General features: G+C 44.0%; 1 protein-coding gene across 1 annotated transcript; it reads right to left on the reverse strand.

The window, feature by feature from the left end:
* Window positions 1–1,730: 1,730 nt before the first annotated feature.
* On the reverse strand, window positions 1,731–22,914 carry LOC105002593 (cytochrome P450 2J2-like). The gene is made up of 9 exons (XM_010859296.1): window positions 22,488–22,914; window positions 17,735–17,897; window positions 15,418–15,567; window positions 14,865–15,025; window positions 12,947–13,123; window positions 11,145–11,286; window positions 10,605–10,792; window positions 6,953–7,091; window positions 1,731–2,215 (listed from the first exon to the last, which is right to left on the reverse strand). The coding sequence occupies exons 1-9, from the start codon at window positions 22,695–22,697 to the stop codon at window positions 2,037–2,039; spliced, it is 1,509 nt and encodes a 502-aa protein (XP_010857598.1). The 5' UTR covers window positions 22,698–22,914; the 3' UTR covers window positions 1,731–2,036.
* Window positions 22,915–24,574: the final 1,660 nt, after the last annotated feature.

Consider the following 24,574-nt stretch of genomic DNA (forward strand, 5'->3'; position numbering starts at 1 on the left):
CTGATAACCAACACCTTACCTGCCTTCTCAGCTCTTCTTTCCAATTCTTCCAGTACACACAACAAACATCCCAGTGTTGGATATACGTGTCACTGTCTCCCTCACCGCACATAGCAATTCCCTTATCCTCAACCTGGCTGTCAGAGAACAACTATATCTCCCCTTCCCCCCCAAAAACCACATAACTCATTGGGCCAGTCTCTGACAATGTCCTACTCTCAGCCTCTTCAAACCTAACCTGTATCAACTACTCTCGTCCTAACTACACTGGTCTTACAATCTCCGCTCCCTCCTTCTGTTCCACTTGAGTTCTTTGGAACAGCACAAATAATTGCACCAACCCAGGAATCTTCATTCTCTGTGGGACCTATGCATATTCATGTCTCCCCCTTGATCCCCTTGGACCTTGCATCATGGTCTTCCTGACCCCAGGTCCAACATTCCTCAAAGAAGTAGAACAAATAGTCTACCCCCAAGGAGAACTTTCCCACAAAAAGACAAGCTGTCATAGCCCCTCCTGATTGGGACTGACATAGCAGCAGCCCTAGGCACTGGCATTGGGGGCATCTCGACCTCAGGCCATTTTTACTACAAACTGTCCCAAGAACTTAATGAGGATATGGAGCAAGCAGCAGAGTCCTTCATTTCAGTCCAAAGACAAATTAACTCATTGGCTTCTGTGGCCCTACAAAATAGGCGAGCCCTGGACCTACTCACCACAGAAAAGGGAGGGACCTGCCTTTTTCTAGGGTAAGCCTGCTGCTATTTTGTTAATGAAATAGGCATACTCCAGGGCAAAGTCAAAGAACTTAGAGACAGAATTGAACACCGCAAAAAAGAGTTAAAAAACCTTTACACTCCCCAAAACCCATTCCAACAGGCCCTCCTTTGGTTACTCCCTTTCTTGGGACCATTGGTACTTATCATTTATTCCTTTTATTTAGACCCTGTCTCTTCAATCTCTTTCAAAGGTTTCTCCAAGAACGGATTCAGGCCATCTCTCGAGACCAAGTCAAGACTGTTCTTATGCTTGAAACCCTGATGGCAAGAATAAAAAATCAACACTATGGGACTTAGACTTCCTTCCCCCCAAACTACAAACCCCTGACTCTCATTTATCAGCACGAAGAAGCCCTAACATTAACGGCACCCACATCTCTTTCTCTTTTTATATATATTCCTTAAAGCCTGGAATGAAGGAAAGTTGCATGGCTAAAGGTAACCTGGAATTAAAACTCCCCTCCAGGACCTCCCCACCTTTCTAGGCAAAACAAAGAACTCTCTCACCAGAAGGAAAAATAGAAATTAGGTTGATTACGCCCAGCTCCAAGCCGGCCCAGCCTCTGGCCAATCTCCAGAACTCCTTGCCCCAGCTGTTTAAGAGATAACTACTCCCAGCAACCTTGGAGAAGAACAGGCCCCCTTAAGGGGGCTTTCTACATACATGCCTATATATACTTACTCTTTTCTTAGATAAGTGAAGCAGCTCGCTAATCTGACTGCTGCCCCTTCTCGCCTCATTAAAGGTGATCTGTTCCTGTAGAGTGCCAGTCTCATTCTTTTTCTGAACCTCATCTACTCTAACTCCGTACTTTACACCTGTCCCTCACCATCTCCCAGAGTTTGCCCAAGTTCATGTCCATTGAATTGGTGATGCCATCCAACCATCTCATCCTCTGCCGCCCTCTTCTCCTCCTGCCCTGACTCTTTCCCAGCATCAGGGTCTTTTCCAATGAATCAGTCGTTGGCATCAGGTGGCCAGAGTATTGGAGCTTCAGTTTCAGCATCAGTCCTTCCAAAGCGTGCTCAAGATTGATTAAATCTCCTAGATGAAATGGCAAATCACTCACAAAGTAACTGATTTCCTAAGGCTCCACTGAAGATGACAAAGCTGAGGTTTGGATCCAGTTCCGTCTGAGTCCAGCTCCTGTGACCTGTCCTAGAGGCTCTGGATGGAGCTCCCTCATTTCTGAGCAGGGCCCCTGCCTTGAGGGGACATGCCCATTCTTCCAGCTTTCCTCCCCTTCCCTGCAATATCACACCCTAGGAATAGCACAGAGGCGGTGGCTGAGTGGGGAGAGGGTCATGCTCATTCTGAACTTCAGGCTCAGCTTCTCATTCTCTGGAGGCCTGAAAGTAAATTTTTGCAGAAGTGAAGTAAAGAAAATAAACAACTCAGTCCTGGCCAACTGTTCTCCAAGGCACATCCGCTTTCCTAAAAGACAAAAATATAAGATGAGTTACCTCCTCAGATGGTATCTGTGTCCGGAAAGGATGGAAATCTTCCACCACATCTTGTAAAACCTGAGCAAAGTGAGGGCCTGCCTGGTCCTGGGCCTTTATGCACTGTTTATTTGATCACAACCACCTGGTGTAACCTAAGTCCAGCGAGTTCATTCCACAATCACACACTCCATTGCCTTCAAGGATCAGACTGGTGAGGCACAGGACGAAGGTACAGGGTGTGGATGAAACAAGCGAGGGGTTGGGTTGACCTACAAATGTCGTCAAGTCAAAAGTCTTTCAAAAATCCATTAGCAAATGATAAGGACAAAAGCAGACAAAAAGCAAAATTTTGCATTTTTTTTTCAATTTTCAGAAGAAGACTGATGAAAAGTATAAGCAAATGAATGTCAAAGTTTCTCAAGCAGGAGGCACTTTTCCCTATGGCAGGTTTCCTGCCTTAATAACTGGGAATCTCACTGCCATAGGGCCCCACTCCCACTGCCCATAGGACAGAAGTAAGACTCCATCTCATCCCACCTGTGTTCACCTGCTCCAGGCTTCCCTCACCCCTTCCCCTTCATGATGTTTTCCTCCCTGACTCCACACAGGGCTCTACCACCATCTCTCTTGTGGGTGTTTTCATAACTTACTTTCTCCCTAAGTAATGCATGTTTACTGGAAAAATGAAGAAAATGTGTGAAAAATATAAAAGATGTCTGTAATCCTATAATCCAGACAAAACCCTTGTTAACATTTTGACATATTGCCTATCTGTCTTTGAAAAGATTCTGCTGTACACCCTCACTGGCATGACTCTCTGTAGTTAATTCTGGGTGCTGCTTTTTCGTGTTTCCCCAAGTAATGAAATATTCTTGGAAAGCAGCAATGTAGCATGCTTCCATTTTGTCCTTTGCCTGAAACCACTTGTTGAGGAAATAAAATCAGAGAGTAGCTGCAAAAGTGTTTAATAAATCAAAATATGCTTCAGAATTATGCCATTTTTATATAATTCTGTTTCTGTGCTTCCCACCAGCACACATCTAATCATTTCTGTTCCTCTCATTCTGATTTCTTTATCCATCACTAATGGAACAATGAAAAAATTGGTTCAAACGATACCAAATCAGTTGTATTGTAAATACCCAAGATTTTTCTAGAAGAATTCAGATATTGTGGCAAAATTGGACCCACAGAGTCAGGAACCAGTGTTACAGTACTGGTCCCATCAGTACCCAGCTCTGGGCTATGAGTAAATCCTTTATTCTCACTGACATAAACAATTCTCACTTGTCAAACTTGTGAAGTAATCTTTCTCCTACCCACAGTATGTGGCTGGGAAAGGATACCAGTAAGACAGGAGACATGATTTATAAACCATGAAAAGTAGGGCTACTTTACTTCAAGTCTTCATCCTGGACTACGGGAAACATAGCCTTCTCCTTGGTGCTTCCACTAGCTGGCCATCACTAACCAGGTCAATTGCCTCACTAGGAATGAGAGAACTGGCCTAGGGCTTTTGAAAAAAGATCTTTCTAATCTTATCTCCTATGATCCAATTATTTCTTTTTGAAAATGAGGATTCAGCCTCTTGCTTTTCAAGTTGTTTGCTGTTTTGTTGGATCAAAGGGGAAAACCTTACATGAAGAAAATACAAGTTTGCAATAATAGTTGACTGTGCATACCTCCTAATTCCACACCTGATCGTCTTTCCAAGAGAAGGGATGGAGCTTTCCGCATCCCATTCCTTCAAGGAAGTTTTCTTTACAAAGTGCTGGATCAAGAATGAGGCAAACCAACAGTGCCCCGAAGATGGGAGTGGGGTGCGAAAAACCTGACAGCTGTGTTGACTTTGTGACTCAGTGCATTTTTCAGGTTTCTATATTCTGCTGTGTTCAGCTAGCCCTCATTCTGTAATAGCTGAGAGTATCCCCAAAATGCTTGCCTTTTCTAGATTTGACTCTTAGGCAGAAAGACAGCTTGTGAGAACTCTTGATTGCAACAGTGGCTCCAAGTTCTACCCTCTCCCTGTACCCCCATCATTTGCAATGTGATTCATAGCTCTTTCCCCCAAATTGTGCTGTTTTCCCTTTCCTTTGAACTGGGGCTATAATCTGCATGGGCAGCAGAATGCAGTCGCAGTGATGGTCACTAGTTCCCAGCTAGGCCTTTTGGAGGCACTGTGTGCTTCTGTTCTCCCACCTGTGGTCATATCTTCCACAAGTACACCAGCTGGGCTAACCTGCTGGAGGGAAAAAACCTAGAAAAGAGCCCTGTTGTCCCAGCCAGGGTCATCTTAGATCAGCCTTCAGCCAGTTGACCTTCCAAACAGGCAAGGAAGCCCAGCTAAGATCAGTCGAGCTCCCAGGCTCAATTGTAGACTTGGGAGCAATAATACATATTATTTTAAGTAACTGAGTTCTTGACTTTATTATGTAGTAATATAATGATCAATATATATAAATAGGAACTCAGTGAATCTTAAAATGGAAGTTACTTTAGGAAAATAAGTAACGTTCTAATTGTGTTAGCAAGAGCACTAGATCAGAACTTAAATATAACCACCAAGGACCTACTGTATAGCACAGGGAACTATACTAAATATTTTGTAATAATCAGTAAGGGGAAAAAAAGTAGGAAAAAAGATATAAATGTATGTATAACGGAACCACTTTTCTGTACACTTGAAACTAATACAATAATGTAAATCAACTATACATCAATAAAAATTTAAAAAGAAACCAGAAACTTGAGTCTTTGGCCCTTTTCTGCCAATTCCTTGGGCAGATGACCTTGGATGAGAAACAACTTTCTCTGAATCCTAATTTCCTTATATTGCAAGTTAGATACTGATCCCTTTAACTGCTAATAATTGGGTTTTTGTAAGTAGCAAATCGGAGAAGGCAATGGCACCCCACTCCAGTACTCTTGCCTGGAAAATCCATGGACAGAGGAGCCTGGTAGGCTGCAGTCTATGGGGTCGCTAAGAGTCGGACACGACTGAGCGACTTCACTTTCACTTTTCTCTTTCATGCGTTGGAGAAGGAAATGGCAACCCACTCCAGTGTTCTTGCCTAGAGAATCCCAGGGACTGCGGAGCCTGGTGGGCTGCCGTCTATGGGGTCACACAGAGTCGGACATGACTGAAGTGACTTAGCATTAGCAAAGTAGTAAATAAAACAATTTGCTTGCCAATGAAATCTATAATTAGAAGAGTATGATACAACTTTGAATAAAAACAGCAATAACAACAAAACCAGTGAGGCGAGAATAATTTCATACTTAAATAAAGCACCTGAAGCTTTGTACTATAATAGGAAATTGGAAGCTCTTGTAGACAGGAAGACTGAAAGGTTTTCCTACATCTCATGTCTGCTTTCATGTTGAAAAGTGACTTGTCAAAATGAGCAATGGTAGCATAGAATGAGAGTGAGAAAGACACAGAAGATCTAATTAGAATCAGTCTAGATACACGCAGGACAGAGTCCTACAGCAGGAAACCTGGGCTCTGCATCACGTCTACGTGGGTTCAAATTCCAGTCCCTCCCTTACTGTGCCTTTGTGTCATGATCAGCAAAATTATACTGTTGCAGATAATCAATCTATATTTAATTTAAATTAATGATTAGAAAACTACTATGAATTTCAGAGTGTTAACTCACTAGCATTTAGTTACTTTTTAAAGAACACACTGCTAGGAAGAGCACAGGCTTCAGTATTTGATAAACATGTTCAACACTGAGTTCTAGCTCTGCTTCTATGAGCTTTATTACTGTAGATACCACAGTTGGCCCTTCTAAGCTTCAGTTTCCTTCCTTAACCCCAATGTGGTGACAGGAATTTGAACCATGTAAGGTTACACTACAACACGTGGTCCATGAGAGTTGCATTGTTTTTTCCCCCGCTACCTAATCATTGTCATATCCTCCAGGCTGAATGCTTGACACAAAATAAGTGCTTAGGAAACATTTATAGAATTAAGGATTTGGGAATTTATTTGAAACGATGTCAGCAACATACTTAACTCGTTATCTGGTATATATGGAGACTTTTGCTACTCATTTTACGTTGTTATGAGTTAAAACACCCTTTTTTAACAGGCAGGCTGGGAAACATGAGAGAAAGCGTTTTGTCTGCATTCTCTTTTGTACATTTCAAGTTGTGCACCATGTAAATGTATTAACTAGATTTTTAAAGGGTTATTAGAATTTAGAAAGGCAAAGGGACCTCATCAGAAAACGGATAGAGTAGAACCTCATCTGCTTAAGTCCATGGCACCCAGAGTCACTTGTGATGCCCATAATGATAAGGAAGCGGCCCCTTTACCGGAACCTCCTCCAACCTCTTTCTTAGAAAATAGCTTTAGTTTTGTGAGTGGGCAGCCCTAAAAGGATCATGGAACTTAAAGCTCTATGAAGATGGTGAGGTTCTAACCTTCTTTGTGGGTAACAGGCAGAGGCTAAGCTTCTGTCTCTGGTGTTCTGGGGACAGAACAACTTGATGGTGAAATCTCCACCAGAGTCAAGCCAGGGCTTAGGAAGCAAGGGCATGAGTCCTCGTGATGCTCCACCCAGGGACTCCTAAGATGTAATCGCAGCAAGAGTGAGTCCCGCTGGGCAGGGCGATCTAGAGACATTCCAACTAAAGCAAAGCCTCACAAGGAGAAGAGTAGGGAAGGGTAAAGAGAGAGAGACTCTGGGTTCCCGCACTCCTAATTTTTTCTACTCACCTATTGAAAAAGGCAGAAAGGATTCCCTTTTTTTAAACTGCCCATTCTCCAGAAAATGCTCTGGATTGAATGTGTCAGGGGTGGCCCACTCTGCAGGGTCCCTGTGCAGTGCAGTCAGGTTGGTCGTGACCATGGTGCCCTGGAGAAGGCAGAAAAGACTCATGACACACACAGCACGCGTGTGGGATGGGGCAGCAGCCCCCCGGTCTCCTACATCAATGCTGATGGCACCCCAAACTCCCTCAAACTCCCCAACCCAGTTACTTCAGAGCCCAGCCCCTGCGACTCAGCTCTTTGTCATGGGTCAGCTTAAAATTGTGGACTGGAATTGTCTTTTGGGAATTTGATTGGGGAAGTATGACTACTCTTAGTGCAGAATGCATCTCTGCAGGGACCTTTCAGTGTTGATCTTGGGAGGGAACACGTATGAATCAATGAACATGTATGCAACAGGTATGAACCATGTGACAGTGGGCAGGCAGTTCTGGACCAAAATCAACCCAGCTGCTCAGTGAAGTGGTAACTATGGCCGTTTGTATAACAAAAATGTCTCATTTGTCTAAGTTTCTCCCTCCATTATCTAGCACATTCCACAGAAGGTTTAATGATAGAATCAGGTCACCCAGTGGAAGGAACCACTATCCTTTTTGATACACAGCAAGAAACCCAGGAGTCCTCCTTAGTGCCTCCCTTTCCCCCTTTTTGCCTTCATCCAGTCCTTCAGGCAGGCTGGTCAATTTTACTTGAAATTTCTCTTGATTCTGTCACCTGCATTATGTCCACTGCCACGTCCAAGGTACTACCTTGGCTGTCCACACATTCCTACAGTAGCTCTGACTACAACTCTATATCCTCTCTTCCCCTTCAATGTTCTCAACACAATGAAAGCAGAGTTAGCTCTGGACATGATTTAATCATGTTAGTCCTGTCCACCCACCATACCTGGCACTTGACAGACAGCCTTCAAGAGCTCCCATCACTCTCAGATTAAGGACACATCACCTGCCCTGTTGGAGCCACTGTCCTTCTACCTGCACTCCCACTACATCCAGCCTCTTTCAATTTCTCAATCTGTCATTTGTCCCCACTCCCTTCCATGCGGTTTTGCATGGCAGCCTCTGGGTATCTTCATGCCAATGAGTACTTGCTGGAGTTACCAGTGTTTGTCCCTGCTGTGAGCCACAGCTGCCCCCCGCCTTTCGAGGACACCCTCCAATACTAGCAGGTAGGTCTGGTCCAGCCTCTTACGAGGTCACTGCTTTTTTCCCCTGGGTCCTGGGGTGCACACCACCTTGTGTGTGCCCTCCAAGAGTGGCGCTTCTGTTACCCCCAGTCCTGTGGAATTCCAGCAATCAAACCCTGCTGGTCTTCAAAGCTAGGTTCTGTGGGGGCACTTCCTCCTGTTGTTAGACCCCCAGGCTGGGGCACTTGACATGGGGCTCAGGGCTTCCACTTCTGTGGCAGAATTTCTGTGACGTAATGGGCTTCCTGTTTGCGCACCGCCCACCCAGTGAGTATGGGACTTGACTTTATCCTAATCGTGCCATCTTGCTGTGGCTTCTTCATCTTTGGATGTAGGGTATCTTTTCTGGTAGGTTTCCTTTTTTTTTTGGTCAGTGGTTGTTCAGAAGATATCTGTGTTTTTTGTGTTTGCATAAGAAGGTTAAGTTCAAGTCCTTCTACTACACCATTGTGAGCTAATCAACCAGGACCTAGCTTTCTGTGACCTAAGTTTAACCCAATTTGAGGAGCATTCTCATCGTGTATCCTTCAGCAAGTACCTGCCTATCCTCAGCACCCAATGCCCTATCTTCTTTTCCTCTGCATTTAGTCTAGTATCACTTGCTCCTAGAGGGTTGCTTGCAGAGGCCTGGAAGCCAACGCTTCAGAACTCCTCCGCTTGGGGCTGAGAGAAGGGTGGAGAAGCACTGCGCATGCCACCCCTCAGGGTGATTATTCGAGCTGCTATTAAAACTCAGTTTTACTTGGCTTTCTGGGCCTGCAGAATGTTACATCAGAAAAGAAAACTTGTTATAACCAGTCTATTGACTTAGAATGGTTATCGGGAACTAAATTAATTGGTATGAATATACAAAGATAACCTGTGAAGTCATTTAGACTTCAGATTTCACCCACAAAATGGTCAATCAGCAAGAGAATAGTAAACGCAATCATTGCAGGAATAGCTGCTTTTCCCAGCTCTGCAGGATGGGGACAAAGGGGAACGCAATGGGGAAGTTCCTACTGTTCTGCCTTGATATCAGCCCCAGGTTCCACACACAGAGGAACTCAGACAAACTGCAATGGATCCACAGAGATGGACCAAGGGGTGAGAAAGGAAAGAACTGTGAATGCGCAGTGTGCAGAGAGGGCACTCGGGGGCACAGGAGAGCTGTCTGCTGAGGTCCTAAGAGTGGTGGGCAGAATGAGAGCAGAATTGCCTTTGTGAGGACAGGGCCCCACAGAGAATAATTGCAGGGAGACTTTTTTAAAGGCAAAGTAAAGTAACCCCTGAGGAGAGAACTTGGTGTAGAACAGAAAAAGATGAGCCTGGGAATCAGAAAATCTCTGTTTCTGGAACCCAACTGTGGTCATTTTGTAGTTGAGAAGTCTTTAAAAGACTAGTAACTCTCTCAGCCTGAAGTTCCAATTTGTAAAATGAGGATAACAAAATTATTCTGAGGACCGATGCAGATGTTCTGAGAGAGCCTGAGCAGCCAGTGGCACATGGTGTGTGTGTGCTTGTCGCTCAGCCGTGTCCGACTCTGTGCAACCCCATGGACTGCAGCCCGCCAGGCTACTCTCTCCATGGGAGTCTCCAGGCAAGAATACTGGAGCGGGCTGTCATTCCCTTCTCCAGGGGATCTTCCCGACCCGGGGATCAAATGTGGGTCTCCTGCATTGCAGGCAGATTCTTTACAGTCTGAGCCACCAGGGAAGACCAATGCCACATAATTACTGCTTAAAAAGCACACGTTCCTTTCTCTCCTTTTCTGATATTTAGTACTACACAGACTTGGATTGTTTCCCCTTGTGATGCAGTCCCATCAAGAGGGTGTACATCAGAGCTGGAAAAATACGTTTGGGGACATTATGTTAGAACCATCACTTTAAAGTGATTTTGGTTCACTTTGGTTCAAATCACTTTAAAGTGATTTAAGATGGTCTCAAATATTTATTCATATTTCAATATTCTAAACCACCAGGATTGTGAAGCAGAATTTTCCAACATACATGTGGCAGGTCCATATCCTGTGAGAAGCTCTCCCAAGGCAAAGAAAAGGACCTCACGGCAAAGTCTGACTGAGAATTGCTGCCTGCTGTCTCCCCACAGGAATTAACAATGCACATCACATATTAAAACACTGAGATATCTCAAATCTAAAACAGCAAATCTTTGCCTAAACATGTTTGACCTAGGAATCCCCTTACTTTCCCACAACACCTATTAACGTTTTTTTGAACTAACGTTCTAAAAACCCCACAAGAAAAAAAAAATTCTACTATTACATCAGCAATAATATTAATATCTCTCTCTCCCTATTTAAGTGCTTCCCTAAGACATGAAAACACGTCACATTTCCTATTGAGACTCCAACCATTTACAAATATGAACTTGGAGACCTGAGGCTATGAGAGAGGCCCTAACTACCTTGGGCAGGTGGTATCCAGCCAGGGTGGTGTCCACTGCCACCTCCCGGGGCACGTTCAGAGGGAGGATGTTTCCCATTCTCAGCACCTCGTGGATGACAGCGTTGGTGTAGGGCATGGACTCTCGCGCGGCCATGCTTGGTTTCTGAGATTGGCCAAGCACCCTATCAATCTCAGCTTGGACTTTTTCTGGAAAATAAGAGGAGGTTGTATTATTCTAGTATTCCATAACTTTTCTTAAGCCTGATTAAGCTAAGGAATGGAATAACCAGGATCAAAATGGCTATTTTAGGTTCTCCAGACTAGCTCTTCAGGGAGGTTATATGAGTAGGAAGTAGACCCTGGTGTGAGACAAATCTGGTGGCAAATTCTTGCTGGACAACATTCCTGCTGTGAGTTTCGGAAGCTCTTTGAGCCTCGGGTTCCTCTTCTTAATAGTGAGGATAAATCAAATAGCACTCTTTAGGAATACTGAGATTGACATGAACTAATTTAGGGAAGTATTCTGACCTGACCCAGGCCTACCCTCTGATGTGCTCACCTTGGATTTCAGGATACAAGGCCATGTAGAGCAGTCCCCACCGCAAGGTGGTTGAAGTTGTCTCTGTTCCAGCAAAGAAGAGGTCCAGGGTATTATAGATAAGGTTTTCTTCATGGAAACATGAAGTAGCATTGCCCTTATGCTAGAAAGCACAGTGATTATTGGTTTATTGAGACTGTTCTTAGTGGCCACAACATAGGGGGCTTCATCCTAGACAGAACATGGGAGGAGAGACCACTCCCTCTCCAGGAGAAATGGCTTTCCCTTTGGTCATCTCAGGAGGCAGAGACTTATTACTCCAATATAATTAGCATCCTCCTGCCCCAAGTGCTAGAATCTTCTGTTAGCTCTGGTGGATGAAAATTGAGACAATAAATTTATTTTACTTCTATAACTTGGGAGAATCTATTATTACATTTGAAAAACAGTCTTGAGTTCCAATATTGGCCACATCATTCACTATCTGTACAACTTGGCCAGGTTACTAAACCTCAAACTTATCAGCCTGTCTATGTTTCACTTTCCTGATACGTAAAATAGAAATAATAACACTCACCCCTGAAAGTTATACTGTAGATTATGTGAGTAGAAAGGGCACATAACAAATTTTCAACAACTGTTTGTATTGATACCAGAAAGAATAAAATGCATTTCTCTAAAGTACAACAATTCTCGCATCACCCCAGTTAAACTTCTCTAATTCTAACAGTCATTCCTCATGGCACCCCAGCGTCTTTACCACCGTCCTCCAGGAGCTTCAGTGTGTCCATGTGGCTCTGTGTGTGATCCCACATCTGCACACCTCATAGCAAGTGAAGTCTCTTTCTCTCAGGAAGAATCAGTGCCTCTATCTATGTTGTAAGAGTAAGGTGAACTAAGAGAGGAGATGGGGGAAAAATGCACCATTCTTTTAACTCCAGGAGAAGGAATGAACAATCTAATGAGACAAAAATGATAACACTGATGCAGTGATGAGTATTAACCAGGGGGTTCACTATGTTAAATGATATACATCCAAACTGGCCTTTCTCTTGCTTCTCCTATATAATATTGGAAAGTGGATGATATGAGGATGTGGGAAGAGGCACATGTCCCTCCACTTGAGGCTTAACTCTGGCCTCTGCCTCAGCTTCACTTGTGTTCTGTACTAGGGAGCTAAAGAAAGGGGCGAGAGACTGGGCATTGGCCCAAGTAATAGTGAAACAATGGTTCTTCATCCTTTTGTGCACAGGCACTTCAGACTCAGGTAGAAGACAGAGACTGAACAATGAAAAGGCAGTTGTTTGGGCTTTTCAAAGACCTCAAGTCAATTACTCTTACACTAATATTTTTATTTCTAATTGTATCATCAATTCTAAGCTAATGATATTTCTAATCTCTATATCCTTCCCCTGTGGTGGGCTGAAAAATGAGCCATAAAAATTGTCCACTTTTGTGGGAAGATTATCCTGGATCATCCCAGTGTTTCAATTATAATCACAAGAGTCTCTATAAGAGGAGGCAAGAAGAACGTAAAGAGACCACATGAGGATGGTGGCAGAGAAGAAGATATATCAATGGTTTGGAAGGTGGAGGAAGGGGCCCTGAGTCATGGAGTACAAGCAGCCTCGAGACGCTGGAGAAGTCAGTCAATAATTCTGCCCTAGAGCCACTGAAGGAGCCAGCCCTGCCAACACCTTGCCTTGATAAATGTGGGTCTATTTAAGCCCCTAAGTTTGATTTGTCACAGAAGCATAAGAAACCAGAATCCTTTCACTTGTTCTTTAAGAACACTACTCAGGAAAACACTTAGGTTCTCTCACCTTTTCTATTTCCTGCAGATAAGCATCAATGAAGTCTCTTGCTTCTGCAGGATTCCAGTCTCTCTTGTGGTTTTCAATCACACCAGCAATAAACATTTTCAGTTTCTCCCATTTACTAAAGAGTGCATGCTGGGGACCCGGAAGGAAACTCATTATCCTTGGAAAGATATTGTAGAGCTGACGGAGAAAACAGAACAGTCATGAAGACAAGGGGGTGCCAGTTTTCCACTCTTGAAGACTAAGAAACTATTGTATCGTTATCTATATTTTCTTTGCTTACACTTAACCCTTTGAGTTACCCTTGATTCATCTTCTCTGTCTCAATCCTCTTTTCTCTTGGCAAAGTATTTTAGCACTTCTTCCAAAATACAACCAATTTCAGACCACTTCTCACTACTCAATGTATTTGTCATTCTAGTACAAAGCACCAACATTTCTCACCTGGATGCTGTAAAGCCTCCACCATTTCCCTTGATTCTCTCCTTAACCCCCTTCCCAGTTGATTTTCCACTGAGGTGCCAGAGGAACCCTTTAACAGTTTAATAAATCATTTCATCATAAGCATCAATGAAGTCTCTTGCTTCAGCAGGATTCTAGTCTCTCTTGTGGTTTTCTAATCACACCAGCATAAACATTTTCAGTTTCTCCCATTTACTAAAGAGTGTATGCTGGGGACCCGGAAGGAAATTCATTATCCTTGGAAAGACATTGGAGAGCATAATCATTTCACTGCTTATCCCTCAATACTTTACTGACTTTCCATGACATTTCGACAAATCTTCTCCTGATCTGGACTCCACATGAGCTGGCCTCTCACCCTCCTGTCCTCTCTTCTGCTATCACTTGCTGTCATCTTACTCTCTCTTAGTCTTTCTAGTCCAGCCCCTTTGGTCTCTGTGACAACCTGAAGGATGATAATGTTTAGTCCTTTGCGTTGGCTATTCATACAATCCGATTGGTCTTCGTCTGAAATCTGTACAACACTAGCCTTGTACTTCATTCATGTCCACATAAGTGTCACTTACTTGGACCTGTCTTTCCTGGTATCCTCTAATCAGCAGCACCCCTGGGGCCCTTCTCCTATTCCCTTACATTGTTTTACTATTTGTTCATGGCAATTGTCTCTAGTGTGTGTGTGTGTATGTGTATCTTTGAGTGTGCATAAAACAAGAATATTCATTGCCGCTTTATTCATAATATCCCTCAAATTAGAAATCCCTCTAATTAGAAATGTGTTTATCAATCAATCCCCCGAGCCTTTATTCAAGAGAATAACAATCAGTGTCACATTCATGAAGTGGAAAACTATGCAGAGTAAAATAAGAGGAACTAACAAATGAATCAAAACAATGTGCTGAGGGAGAGTCAGGCACAGAAACACACATCTGAGGATCATGGAGGTGTGGAGCTAGGGAGGAACGTGGAGAGGAGAGACTCAAAAGTGATGGTGATATTGTTTTTTAAGGAAAAAAACATAAGTGCATACGTGTCTGTCATAAATTCTGTACTTTAAATGACCGTAAGAAATGTTTTTTATTGATAGTAAATATTTAATGTGTGTGTGTTAGTAGCTCAGTTGTGTCTGACTCTTTGCAACCCCTTGGACTGTAGGTCCTCAGGCTCCTCTGTGCATGAATTCTCCAGGCAAGAATACTGGAGTGGGTTGCCATTCCCTTCTCCAGGGGATTTTCCCAACCCAGGGATGGAACCTAGGTCTTGCACATTGCCGGTAGATTTTTTACCATCTGAGCCACCAGGGACACAAACACTAAAGTCAACAGATTTATTTTAAACAAGTTTGTGGTGAAGTCAATTTCAAAGGTTGCATTTTAGCCTAAAACAAAAGGAAGACCATCTCATCTGTATCTGACATTAGCCCACTGTCTTTATCCAAGAGAGGAAGTGAGAAGGGGCTCACCTGGCAGCACGTTGATGTCCTCAGATGCATCACCTCATCGAACAGCCTCAGTAGCTCCTGGAACTGATCATCCTGGTAGTCAAACCGCTCCCCAAAGGTGATGGAGCAAATAATATTGGAAACGGCATTGTTGATTGTGAAGTGAGGGTCGAAAGGCTGTCCTGGAGGCAGGAGAAGAGATAGAGCCTTCAGATTGGTTTCTATTTTCCAGAGAACCTACTCTCTGTGACATACGGCACACTGACTACAGAACCACATCTTAGACTGTGTCCACAGCCCCTGCACAGGGTCTGACACACAGCAAGTACTTAGTCAATGTCTGGGAAGTCGAAGTGATGACCAGGATTTAAAACCAATAGTAAGTTTTAATACCCCTCTTCTTCTTCTTCTTAATTCTTGACCCCCACGAGGGCAGGTCATGGTTAGCTGTCCACTGTCATTCCCTCAGTGTCCCACAGTGCTGGGCACAGGACAGGCACATGGGCTCTAACTCAGCATCTGACTAGTGAATGAGTAAACCACAGTCGCTGCACCTGTCCTGGGACCTGATTACCGTTCTCCTCTCCTATTTCCTGGATGAGGTAGGCAGCCTCTTCCTGAATGCGTTCCTCTAAGCTCTTCTTTCCTAAACCAAAGTTCCTCAGAGTTGTCAGGGCAAATCTTCTTTGTTCTTTCCACACATGGCCATTGGACATGATCAATCCTGGGAAAAGAAAGCTAACATTAAAAAAAGCCAACAAGACCCATTAAGGATAATGTACCAGATGGAGGAAAGGAGGGCTTTAAGGTGCTTGAAAACTATTCAGAGAAATAATTCCAAAGCAATAATCCCTTGAATTTACTGATTGCTTGTCATGATGGACATGCTAGCATTTTTAATGCATTGTGTAATTTAGTGTTCACAGAAACTCTCTGGGGTAGGTACAATCGTTAGGCCAAACCAACAGCCTAACTTTGATGATGAGAAAAATGAGACATGGGAGATAAAAGGAAATTCTGCTAGGTCACAGAGTGAGTAAGCAGCTGAACAGGCATTCAAATTCAAGTCTGCTTGACTCCAAAGCCTGTCATTTGATTACTTGTCTCATAAGACTATTTAATTACTAGGACTGAAGCGACTTAGCAGCAGCAGCAGCAGTTATGCTACATAGCAAGTATGAACTTATGGATTAGAAGGAGTCAATACCCATAAATAGAAAAGATCTTAAATATCTTAAAAAGATAAGAATCACCCTAGATAACAAACTGTGGACACTGTGCAGAAAGAACACCACAGGCAAAGGAAAACAATCTGTATGGTGTGTGCAGTTGAATTTCAGTGATTTTATAAGACAGGAGAGGCCACCGTCCTCCCATTTCTTCATTCCAGAGCACTCTTCAACTCCTTCTAACGTCTCCTTTCACTTCCATCACCTTAGTGAAATGGCCCTCCCTGCTGTTCAATTCAGGATCCTTTTCAACCCCATCCTAATGAGTCAGCAGCATGAGATCCTTTCTTTCTGAAACATTCTCTGCCAGTGTAGCCCAGGATACCACACTCTCCATAATTTTCTGGTAATTCTATGACTTCAGAGAAATTATCATACCTTAGGTTAACTATCTTCTATACTAGATCTGAAGCTTCCTCTCTTTTACCCTATCCTCCATTTCTAGGAAATCTCAATTTCTAAAACTTCAAATCACATCTACTGACAGTAAACACCTATTTTCTGCCTCTCAGCTCCAGACACATGTACAATTCTCTGCTTGACTCTCTCGGCTTCACACTCAGCATATTCATGACTGAATTCATGATTCACTCTATACAACTCCCTACCCAGGCCAGCCAACACTTTGTCCTCCTCCACATCTCTCTTCTTTCCTTTACCTACCCACTTGGGTGTGTACCTCAGCACCTCATTCTCCCTCTGTCTAGGTCATCGTGTCCTATTGGAGTTGCCTCCTGAGTAGCTTAAATCCATGTATCTTCAGTCACTCTCCTGCTCTAACCTACTGGACTGACATTTCTTGCCATCCCCCTCTTCTAGGCCACCACCTCTTCTAATCTAAAAGGCTACAACAGTCTCTTGCTTCCTTTATTCCATTCTTGACATTGCAGCTTAGAGAAGTCTTTAAAATGTACCATATAAATATGATGGTTCCTTTCTCTACTTAAACCATCCAGAACCTCCATTGTTATTAGGATAAAAAGCAACATTCTTAAAAAGAACTTGCATGAACTATTTCTGGCCAAACTCAGCAGCTTCATCTTCATTTCATTATCTCCATTTAATCTCTGTGCTTCCCGCACTGGCCACCTTTCAATTCCTCAGTTCACTGTCTGTCTTCCCATCTTGGAAACTTTTACATTTTATTTCCTCTGCTGCACTGCTTCATCACTTTATTAAATGTCATTTACTTACATAAGTTTTTCCTGAGTCTCAGGACTAGATTAGATACCTGTAATAAGTGAACCCTGCTCTTATCTTCATAACACTGAGGCCTTAAATTATGAATGTAATTGACACTGTTTCTCTTAATAGTATGTAAGTTACAGAACAATCAAGGATTTTGTATGTTATCCTCACTGTTCTATCACTGGTGCCTAGCACTAGGTACACCTGGCTTTCATGGAGTGAATGGATATAGAGTTAATAGATTAAATGTTTCAAAGAGAAACTGGGAAACATCTGAAAAAACATGGCTTCTCCCAAATCCTTGACATTAGGGCTGACCCTGCCAGGTTCCCTGAGGGGGTACCTTCAAAAAAAGCTGAGTGCGGACTCAGCTTCCTAGAGGGGCAGGAATATGATGAGCCTGGTCCTTGGGATTATTGGAGACCCTTTCATGGACCATAGGAATAGCAAACATACATTGTTCAAGAAACTTACCTTTATTGTTAAAGATACGTTTTTCAATAGGGATCAAGGGGCGGTTGGCAAAGTTTTGGTCTTGGTGGACAAGGGCTTCTTTGATTAAGGGCAATCCAGTTATAAGAACGGAACGAAATATACCAAAATCGACGCTAAAAACATTTCCATATTTCTTCACGAACTGAAAAATAGAAGAGCCACAGTTGAGTATGCATATGTCTCTGAATCCTGGAATGGAGGGTGTGTGGAGCTGGCAGGAGGCTTATATTGAGGGGAGTCTCTGTGTTTGTCTGTCTGTGTACCTTGAGCTGTTGGAAATATGTCTACCTGTTTCCATTTTTTTTTTTTGCTCTTATCTAGACTACACTATAGGACATAGACATTCATTATACACCCTCATTTATATGTTCAATATACTTGAATTGGGTGAGCACATGTGTCCTGAGAATAAGGCATAAAGATAAAATAAACAAGGTCTCTAACCTCAAGCATCTTAGAGTCTAATGAAAAGAGAGAATTCAGCCCATGTGACTTATCAGAGAAGGCAGAGATATGTTTAGTGAATTCTGGGGTAGGGAACAGGGACTTCCTAGTAAATCAAATCTACTAAACTAGGAGAGAATGTCCCCTTACTCAGCAGGCTGTAGGTGACAGAAGTTTCATTAGAGGAATTATGGAGAGGAGTACACTAGCTGTGGAGACATGTGGAAATCTTAACTCCGTGGTTGACTAGCTGTGAGCACTTAGGAAAGCTACTTCATTTTTTTATGAGCCTCACCTTCCCAGATATAAAAGGTAGAAAACTGTTCTTCCCTCAAAGTTTATGTAAGGGGGAATTCCCTGGTGGGTCAGTGGTCAGGACATCAGGACTCAGGCCTTCACTGCTGAGTATCCAGGTTCAATGCCTGGACAGGGAACAAAAGTCCCACAAGCAGCACTGTGTGTTCCCTTCCCTCCAAAGAAGCTTCTGTGAGGAAGAATGAGAACAGCAATGTGAAAGTCACTTTGTTCCTGGGTCCCTGGCAGACGGCCACTGGAGCCTCTGCGGAATGAATGGACTCTGTGTGCGAAGGGATGTGGAAGCCCTTGTTCAAAGGGACAGATAGGACTTTCTTCTGTCTCAGTTTCCAAATGAATAAAATGAGGGCTATTACAAATTCCCATCTTTAAGATTCTGGTGATAGCAACCATAACACAACAAGAAAATTATTTTTATTGATATATTTGGGAGTGTATTTTAGCAAAAAGATTCTAATAAGGTATTGACAAAGAAATGGATGGGCAGTGGCTAGAGAGTGGATAAATGAAGTCCATGAGGCAATCAGGTCAGACAAGTGATGCCACATTTATAATCAACAATTGGTCTTTCCTTGAGTTGGTTACCATACATTTTTGAAGAAAAGGGGAGAAGGGTAGATATAGAAGTAAGCATTAGCTATGTGCTAGTTTACCCTGGGGTAAACTGATATTCACAAACTTGTTTGGTTCCTATAACAACCCTATAATGTATTCCTAGTTTTCAGAAAATGATGCACAGAGATTTAGTGCCTAGTCGGTGGGCATAAAGTAGAGCTCTAACTTGCTCTGTATGTCTCATCCTTAAATGAAAGCATGGAGAAAGCATATTCTCTCTCTTTTCTGCTGCGTGATGGAACTCCCTAAGGATTAACTGGCCACATTACTTTCCAATTAACTTCCAACGGGATGTGAGTAGTGGTGATGTGTGCATCTTCCGGGTCATGTCCTTAAAGGAAAGCTGCTGCTCACCACCTCCCACTTTCCCCTTTTCATGGTACAGAAATCGCACATGTTGAGGGTTGTGGGACCAGAGCAGCAAGATAGAAGCACTGAGTATTTGGATAACCTTGTGGAGCAAAGCAGCCTTGCTATCCTGGTCTTCCTGCCTACATCTCACCTTATTTGTTTAGAGAAATAAATTTCAATATTCTCACACCACTGTACTTTGGGATCTTTTTGTTACAAGCAGCCTAATTTATATCCTCATAATACATTTATCCTCCTTATCTATCACTTCCCATCCTTAGTCCAGTTAGATTTTTTTCGTTATTCACATTTATGTTTCTATAATAAGCCATATAGTTATGGTGGAGAATGTTTCAGAAATGGGGGAAATAAGGAAGGTTCCGCTTATGTCAAACAAATCAACCAGCTTCTTCACTGCCTTCTCACTTTGTTTTAGCTCATGTTACCTCCCATTTAAAAACTTACTGTCCACTTTACTCCATATAGCCACTTGCCTCACAGTTCTTTCAAGTTCAAGCAAAATCACTAACAGAAAGAAAACAGGAAAAGCTTCCAATACTTGGAAATTAAACAACACAGTTCTCAAAGAAAGGTACAGGTTTAGCATCTTAGCTTTAAAACTCTATATACTAATCCTGTCACTTAGTGCTACCAACTGGGTGTTTCTCACAGAAAGTGATGAAGCCATCTCCATTTGAACTTGAGTTTGTAATACAAGCTTGTGTTGAAGTGCTCCAGGCATTCTTAGGTAACTTGAACTATTCTGAGCACCAACATTAAGCTACATTAACATTGAACATTCCTTTTATTTAATCATCACAACCACTTACCACAGAGCTGTCTGTCAGGAAGGTACCTGTGCTGAGAGGCAGGGAAGCAGCTGATGATTCTTGAGATAGTGTTGAGTGATGAAAGGAATTTTATGGAATTCAGGGTGGCCACAGTTAGGGAGCCCTGAGGGGAGATGACTATAAAGTGGAAAGAGGCTACAAGAAGGGATCCATGTGGCTCCCTAAGGAATATGAACTCTGGGAAGCAGCAGGAAGCACTACGAAAATCTAGACAGAGGAATGGCATTTTAAAATGAGTACGTTATTGAGAGTGGATTGTAGAAGGAGGAACCTAAAGATGAGGGGCTCTAACCTTGTGGGGATGGGAACAATGTGGTTGACAAGTGGTGAAGATTTAGGTGGCTCAGACCGTAAAGAATCTGCTTTCAATGCAGAAGCCCTGGGTTTGATTCCTAGGTTGGGAAAATCCCATGGAGGAGGGACTGGCAACCCACTCCAGTATACTTGCCTGGAGAATTCCACGGACGGATGCGTCTGGAGGGCTACAGTCAATGGGGTCGCAAAGACTCAGACATGACTGAGTGTCTAATACTTTCACTTCTTTTCTTCATAATCATTTTACACCAGGGAAACAGAACCTCCCAGGGAAAGTATAGCTTCCACTCTCTCTTTCCCCACCAAGGATAATAATGTTAAAAGGACAAAGTGGGAGATTTCCCTGGGGGCGCAGTGGATGAGAATCTGCCTGCCAATGCAGGGGACATGGGTTCTATCTCTGGTCTGGGAAAATTCCATATTCCACAAGCAACTAAGCATGAGCACCTCAACTACTGGGCTCACGATTTAGAGCCAGCGAAATGCAACCACCGAAGGCCCTGTGCCTAAAGTCTGTTCTCCACAACAAGAGAAGGCACCACAATGAGAAGCCCAGATACTCCAACCAACAGCAGTCCCCACTTGGAGCAACTAGAGAAGGCCCTAGCAAAAGCAAGGAAGACCTAGTGCAGCCAAAAATAAACAATGTGAAAAAAAAAGACAAAGTGATCATACTATAAAAAGAATGTCCCAGTAATACGTAACAGAGAAGAGAGAAAGTCGTTCAGTCGTGTCTGACTCTTTGCGACCCCATGGACTATTCAGTCCCTGGAATTCTCCAGACCAGAATACTGGAGTGGGTAGCCTTTCCCTTCTCCAGGGGTTCTTCCCAACCCAGGGATTGAACCCAGGTCTCCTGCATTGTAGGCGGATTCTTTACCAATTGAGCTATCAGGGAAGCTCAATGTGTAACAAGACGCAACTAAATGACTTAAAACCGTATTGTGTCTGTCACCCTCAAGGCTCCAATAAAAGAAACGGAAGAGATAAAGGACCACCTGGTCAGTCAAAAACATTTACTAAGCATGCAGAGTGGGTTCTGAACCATACTGTATCCTGACAGAAGAGAAAATATGCGGATGACTAAGCTCCTGGCAGCATGTGAAGGCTTCAGATGAGTGCTTGTTGTTACTGAATCCCTAAATGGTGTCGGACACTTAGCAGCCCCATGGACTATAGCCCGCCAGGCTCCTCTGTCCTTGGGGGTGTCTCAGGCAAGAATATTGCAGTGGGTTGCCATTCCTCCTCCAATCGGCTTGGCAGGCCGATTCTTACCACTGAGGCACCTGAGAAGCTACAGTTCAATAGTTAAACTTTTTCCCACAGCTAGATGGACCGAGAGGCACTTTTTGTTTTCTACAATAAACCTGCACCACCGCCCCCAAAGTATATTTTTTCTAGCACACTCAACAGTGAAAAGTTAACCATATTTCACACGTAGAAAGCACTGTGAATCATGCCACTTGCTACGGTCAAGAGAGAGGCTCAAAGTGGGTGTACCAGGGTGCCTGCGTTAGCCTCAGAAAAGTGAAATTGTTAATTGCTCCATAGTGTCCAACTCCTTGCGACCCCATGGACTATAGCCCACCAGGCTCCCTGTTCATGGGCTTCTCCAGACAAGAATACTGGAGTGGGTTGCTATTTCTTTCTCCAGGGGATATTCCACACCCAGGGATCAAACCTGGGGTTCCTGCACTGCAGGCAGATTATTTACCGCCTGAGCCACCAGGGAAGCCTCCAGAGCGTGCCCCCTCCCAGGCCTCCCGCCCTCGGTACCCGGAATGGCCCCTGTCCCGCAGGTCAGGGTCAGGACGCGCGTGGGCACCTTCGCCCGCTCCTACCCGCTGAAGCGACAGGTGCGCCTTGTCGAAATCCAGTTGGAAGAAGTTGCCTACGAAGGGCAGGGGCGGGGGCCCTGGCGGGTAGTTCTTTGGTCGACGCCTTTTGAGAAAATCATCTAAGAAAAGAAAGACAACGGCCCCCAGCAGGACAGTGCCAGGACGGAGCGCGGCCCAGAGGGCAGCCGCCAGGGAGCCCAACGCCTCCAACATGGCTGCGCTGCCTGCTCCCCCTTCCGCGGTCCGAGTCTGCGGAGGTCCCTGCGGGGGCTCTGCCTCCCAGCTGCCAGCACCGCCCTCCTTCCCCAGCGAGTCGGCTTCCCAGGCCCCGCCTCCCCGTGCCTCTGTGCACCCGGTCTTTTCCTTTCTCTTTGGTGCTTTCCTGCCCCACCTCCTCCTGCTCTTCTTCTTCCCTCCGTCCGCAACTCCGCTTCGCCCCGCCCCTGGCGTGGCCTAGCTTCCAGTGACGAGGTGGGCCAGACCAGTCCTGGCTTTCCCCCAGGCCCCACCTCTTGTGCACCTCGCCTGCCCCCGCCAAATCTCCACCGCATCACTCCTTGCCTCTGAAATCCGGCCTTCCTCCTGCCCACCAGCTGGCTCCATGGGATTCTGGAAAGAACACACACTTGGGTCTTGGTAAAGGCCAGGCTTGGAGTATTTTGTTGTTGTTGTTGCTGTTTAGAGAGCTCGTCATTCCCTGAGACCAAGGGTGCCCTAAGGTTTTTGGTTTCATTGCATCTCAGAGGGCTCCACAGATCCTTGAGCTTTGTGTTTTTCAGTCAACTTCTCACCAAAGTATTGGAGCCCAGCATCTTGAACTTTGGGGAAAACAACAGCACCTGACATTTATTGTGAGCTACTCTGGAACATCACTTCATGGGAAATAGATGGGGAAACAGTGGAAACAGTGTCAGACTTTATTTTTCTGGGCTCCAAAGTCACTGCGGATGGTGACTGCAGCCATGAAATTAAAAGATGCTTACTCCTTGGAAGAAAAGTTATGACCAACCTAGACAGCATATTTAAAAGCAGAGACATTACTTTGCCAACAAAGGTCCGTCTAGTCAAGGCTATGATTTTTCCAGTGGTCATGTATGGATATGAGAGTTGGACTGTGAAGAAAGCTGAGCACCGAAGAATTGATGCCTTTGAACTGTGGTGTTGGAGAAGACTCTTGAGAGTCCCTTGGACTGCAAGGAGATCCAAGCAGTCCATTCTAAAGGAGATCAACCCTGGGTGTTCTTTGGAAGGAATGATGCTAAAGCTGAAACTCCAGTACTTTGGCCACCTCATGCGAAGAGTTGACTCCTTGGAAAAGACTCTGATGCTGGGAGGGATTGGGGGCAGGAGGAGAAGGGGACGACAGAGGATGAGATGGCTGGATGGTATGACCGACTCAATGGACGTGAGTTTGAGTGAACTCCGGGAGTTGGTGATGGACAGGGAGGCCTGGCGTGCTGCGATTCATGGGGTCACAAAGAGTCGGACACGACTGAGCGACTGAACTGAACTGAACTGATGCCTGTATTTCCCAGCAGCACAAGTTTAATTATCTCTGTTCCTCTCATTCTGACCTCTTTACCAGTTACTAATAGAACACTGAGAAAATTGGTTAACATTGCAGCAAATGAGGAAATTTGTTCAAATGGCACCAAACCAGCTGCACTGGAAATACCTCAAATTCTAGGAGAGTCCAGATATTGTGACAAAACTGGAGCCACAGAGTCAGGAACCAGTGCTGGAGTACCGGACCAGCTCTGGGCCATAACTAAACAGCTTATTCTCCCCTAACAAAAACATTCTCACTTGTCAAACTGAAGAAATAATTTCTCTCCTATCTATGTTATGTGGCTGGGCAGGATACCAGTAAGACAGGAGATGAGAATTTGATCTTAAAATCATGAAAATCAGGGCTACCTTATTTCAAGGCTTCATTCTGGATTATATGAAACATGAAGCTTCTCCTTGGTGCTTCCAGTAACTGGCCATCACTAGCAAACACATCAATTACCTCTCTAGGAATGAGAGAATTAACCTAGAGTTTTTTTTAAAAAGATCTTTCAAATCTTGTTGCTATGACCCAGTGACTT

The sequence above is a fragment of the Bison bison genome, unplaced genomic scaffold, assembly GCF_000754665.1.
Source record: "Bison bison bison isolate TAMUID 2011002044 unplaced genomic scaffold, Bison_UMD1.0 scf7180017856337, whole genome shotgun sequence".
Classification (NCBI taxonomy): domain Eukaryota; kingdom Metazoa; phylum Chordata; class Mammalia; order Artiodactyla; family Bovidae; genus Bison; species Bison bison.

Coding starts and splice junctions, on each gene's coding strand:
- LOC105002593 (XM_010859296.1), bottom strand. CDS start 22,697: ATGTTGGAGGCGTTGGGCTCCCTGGCGGCTGCCCTCTGGGCCGCGCTC. Junction 15,568..17,734: donor ACGTATCTTTAACAATAAAG/GTAAGTTTCTTG, acceptor TTCTTTTCCCAG/GATTGATCATGTCCAATGGC. Junction 11,287..12,946: donor ATCTGCAGGAAATAGAAAAG/GTGAGAGAACCT, acceptor TGTGCTTTCTAG/CATAAGGGCAATGCTACTTC.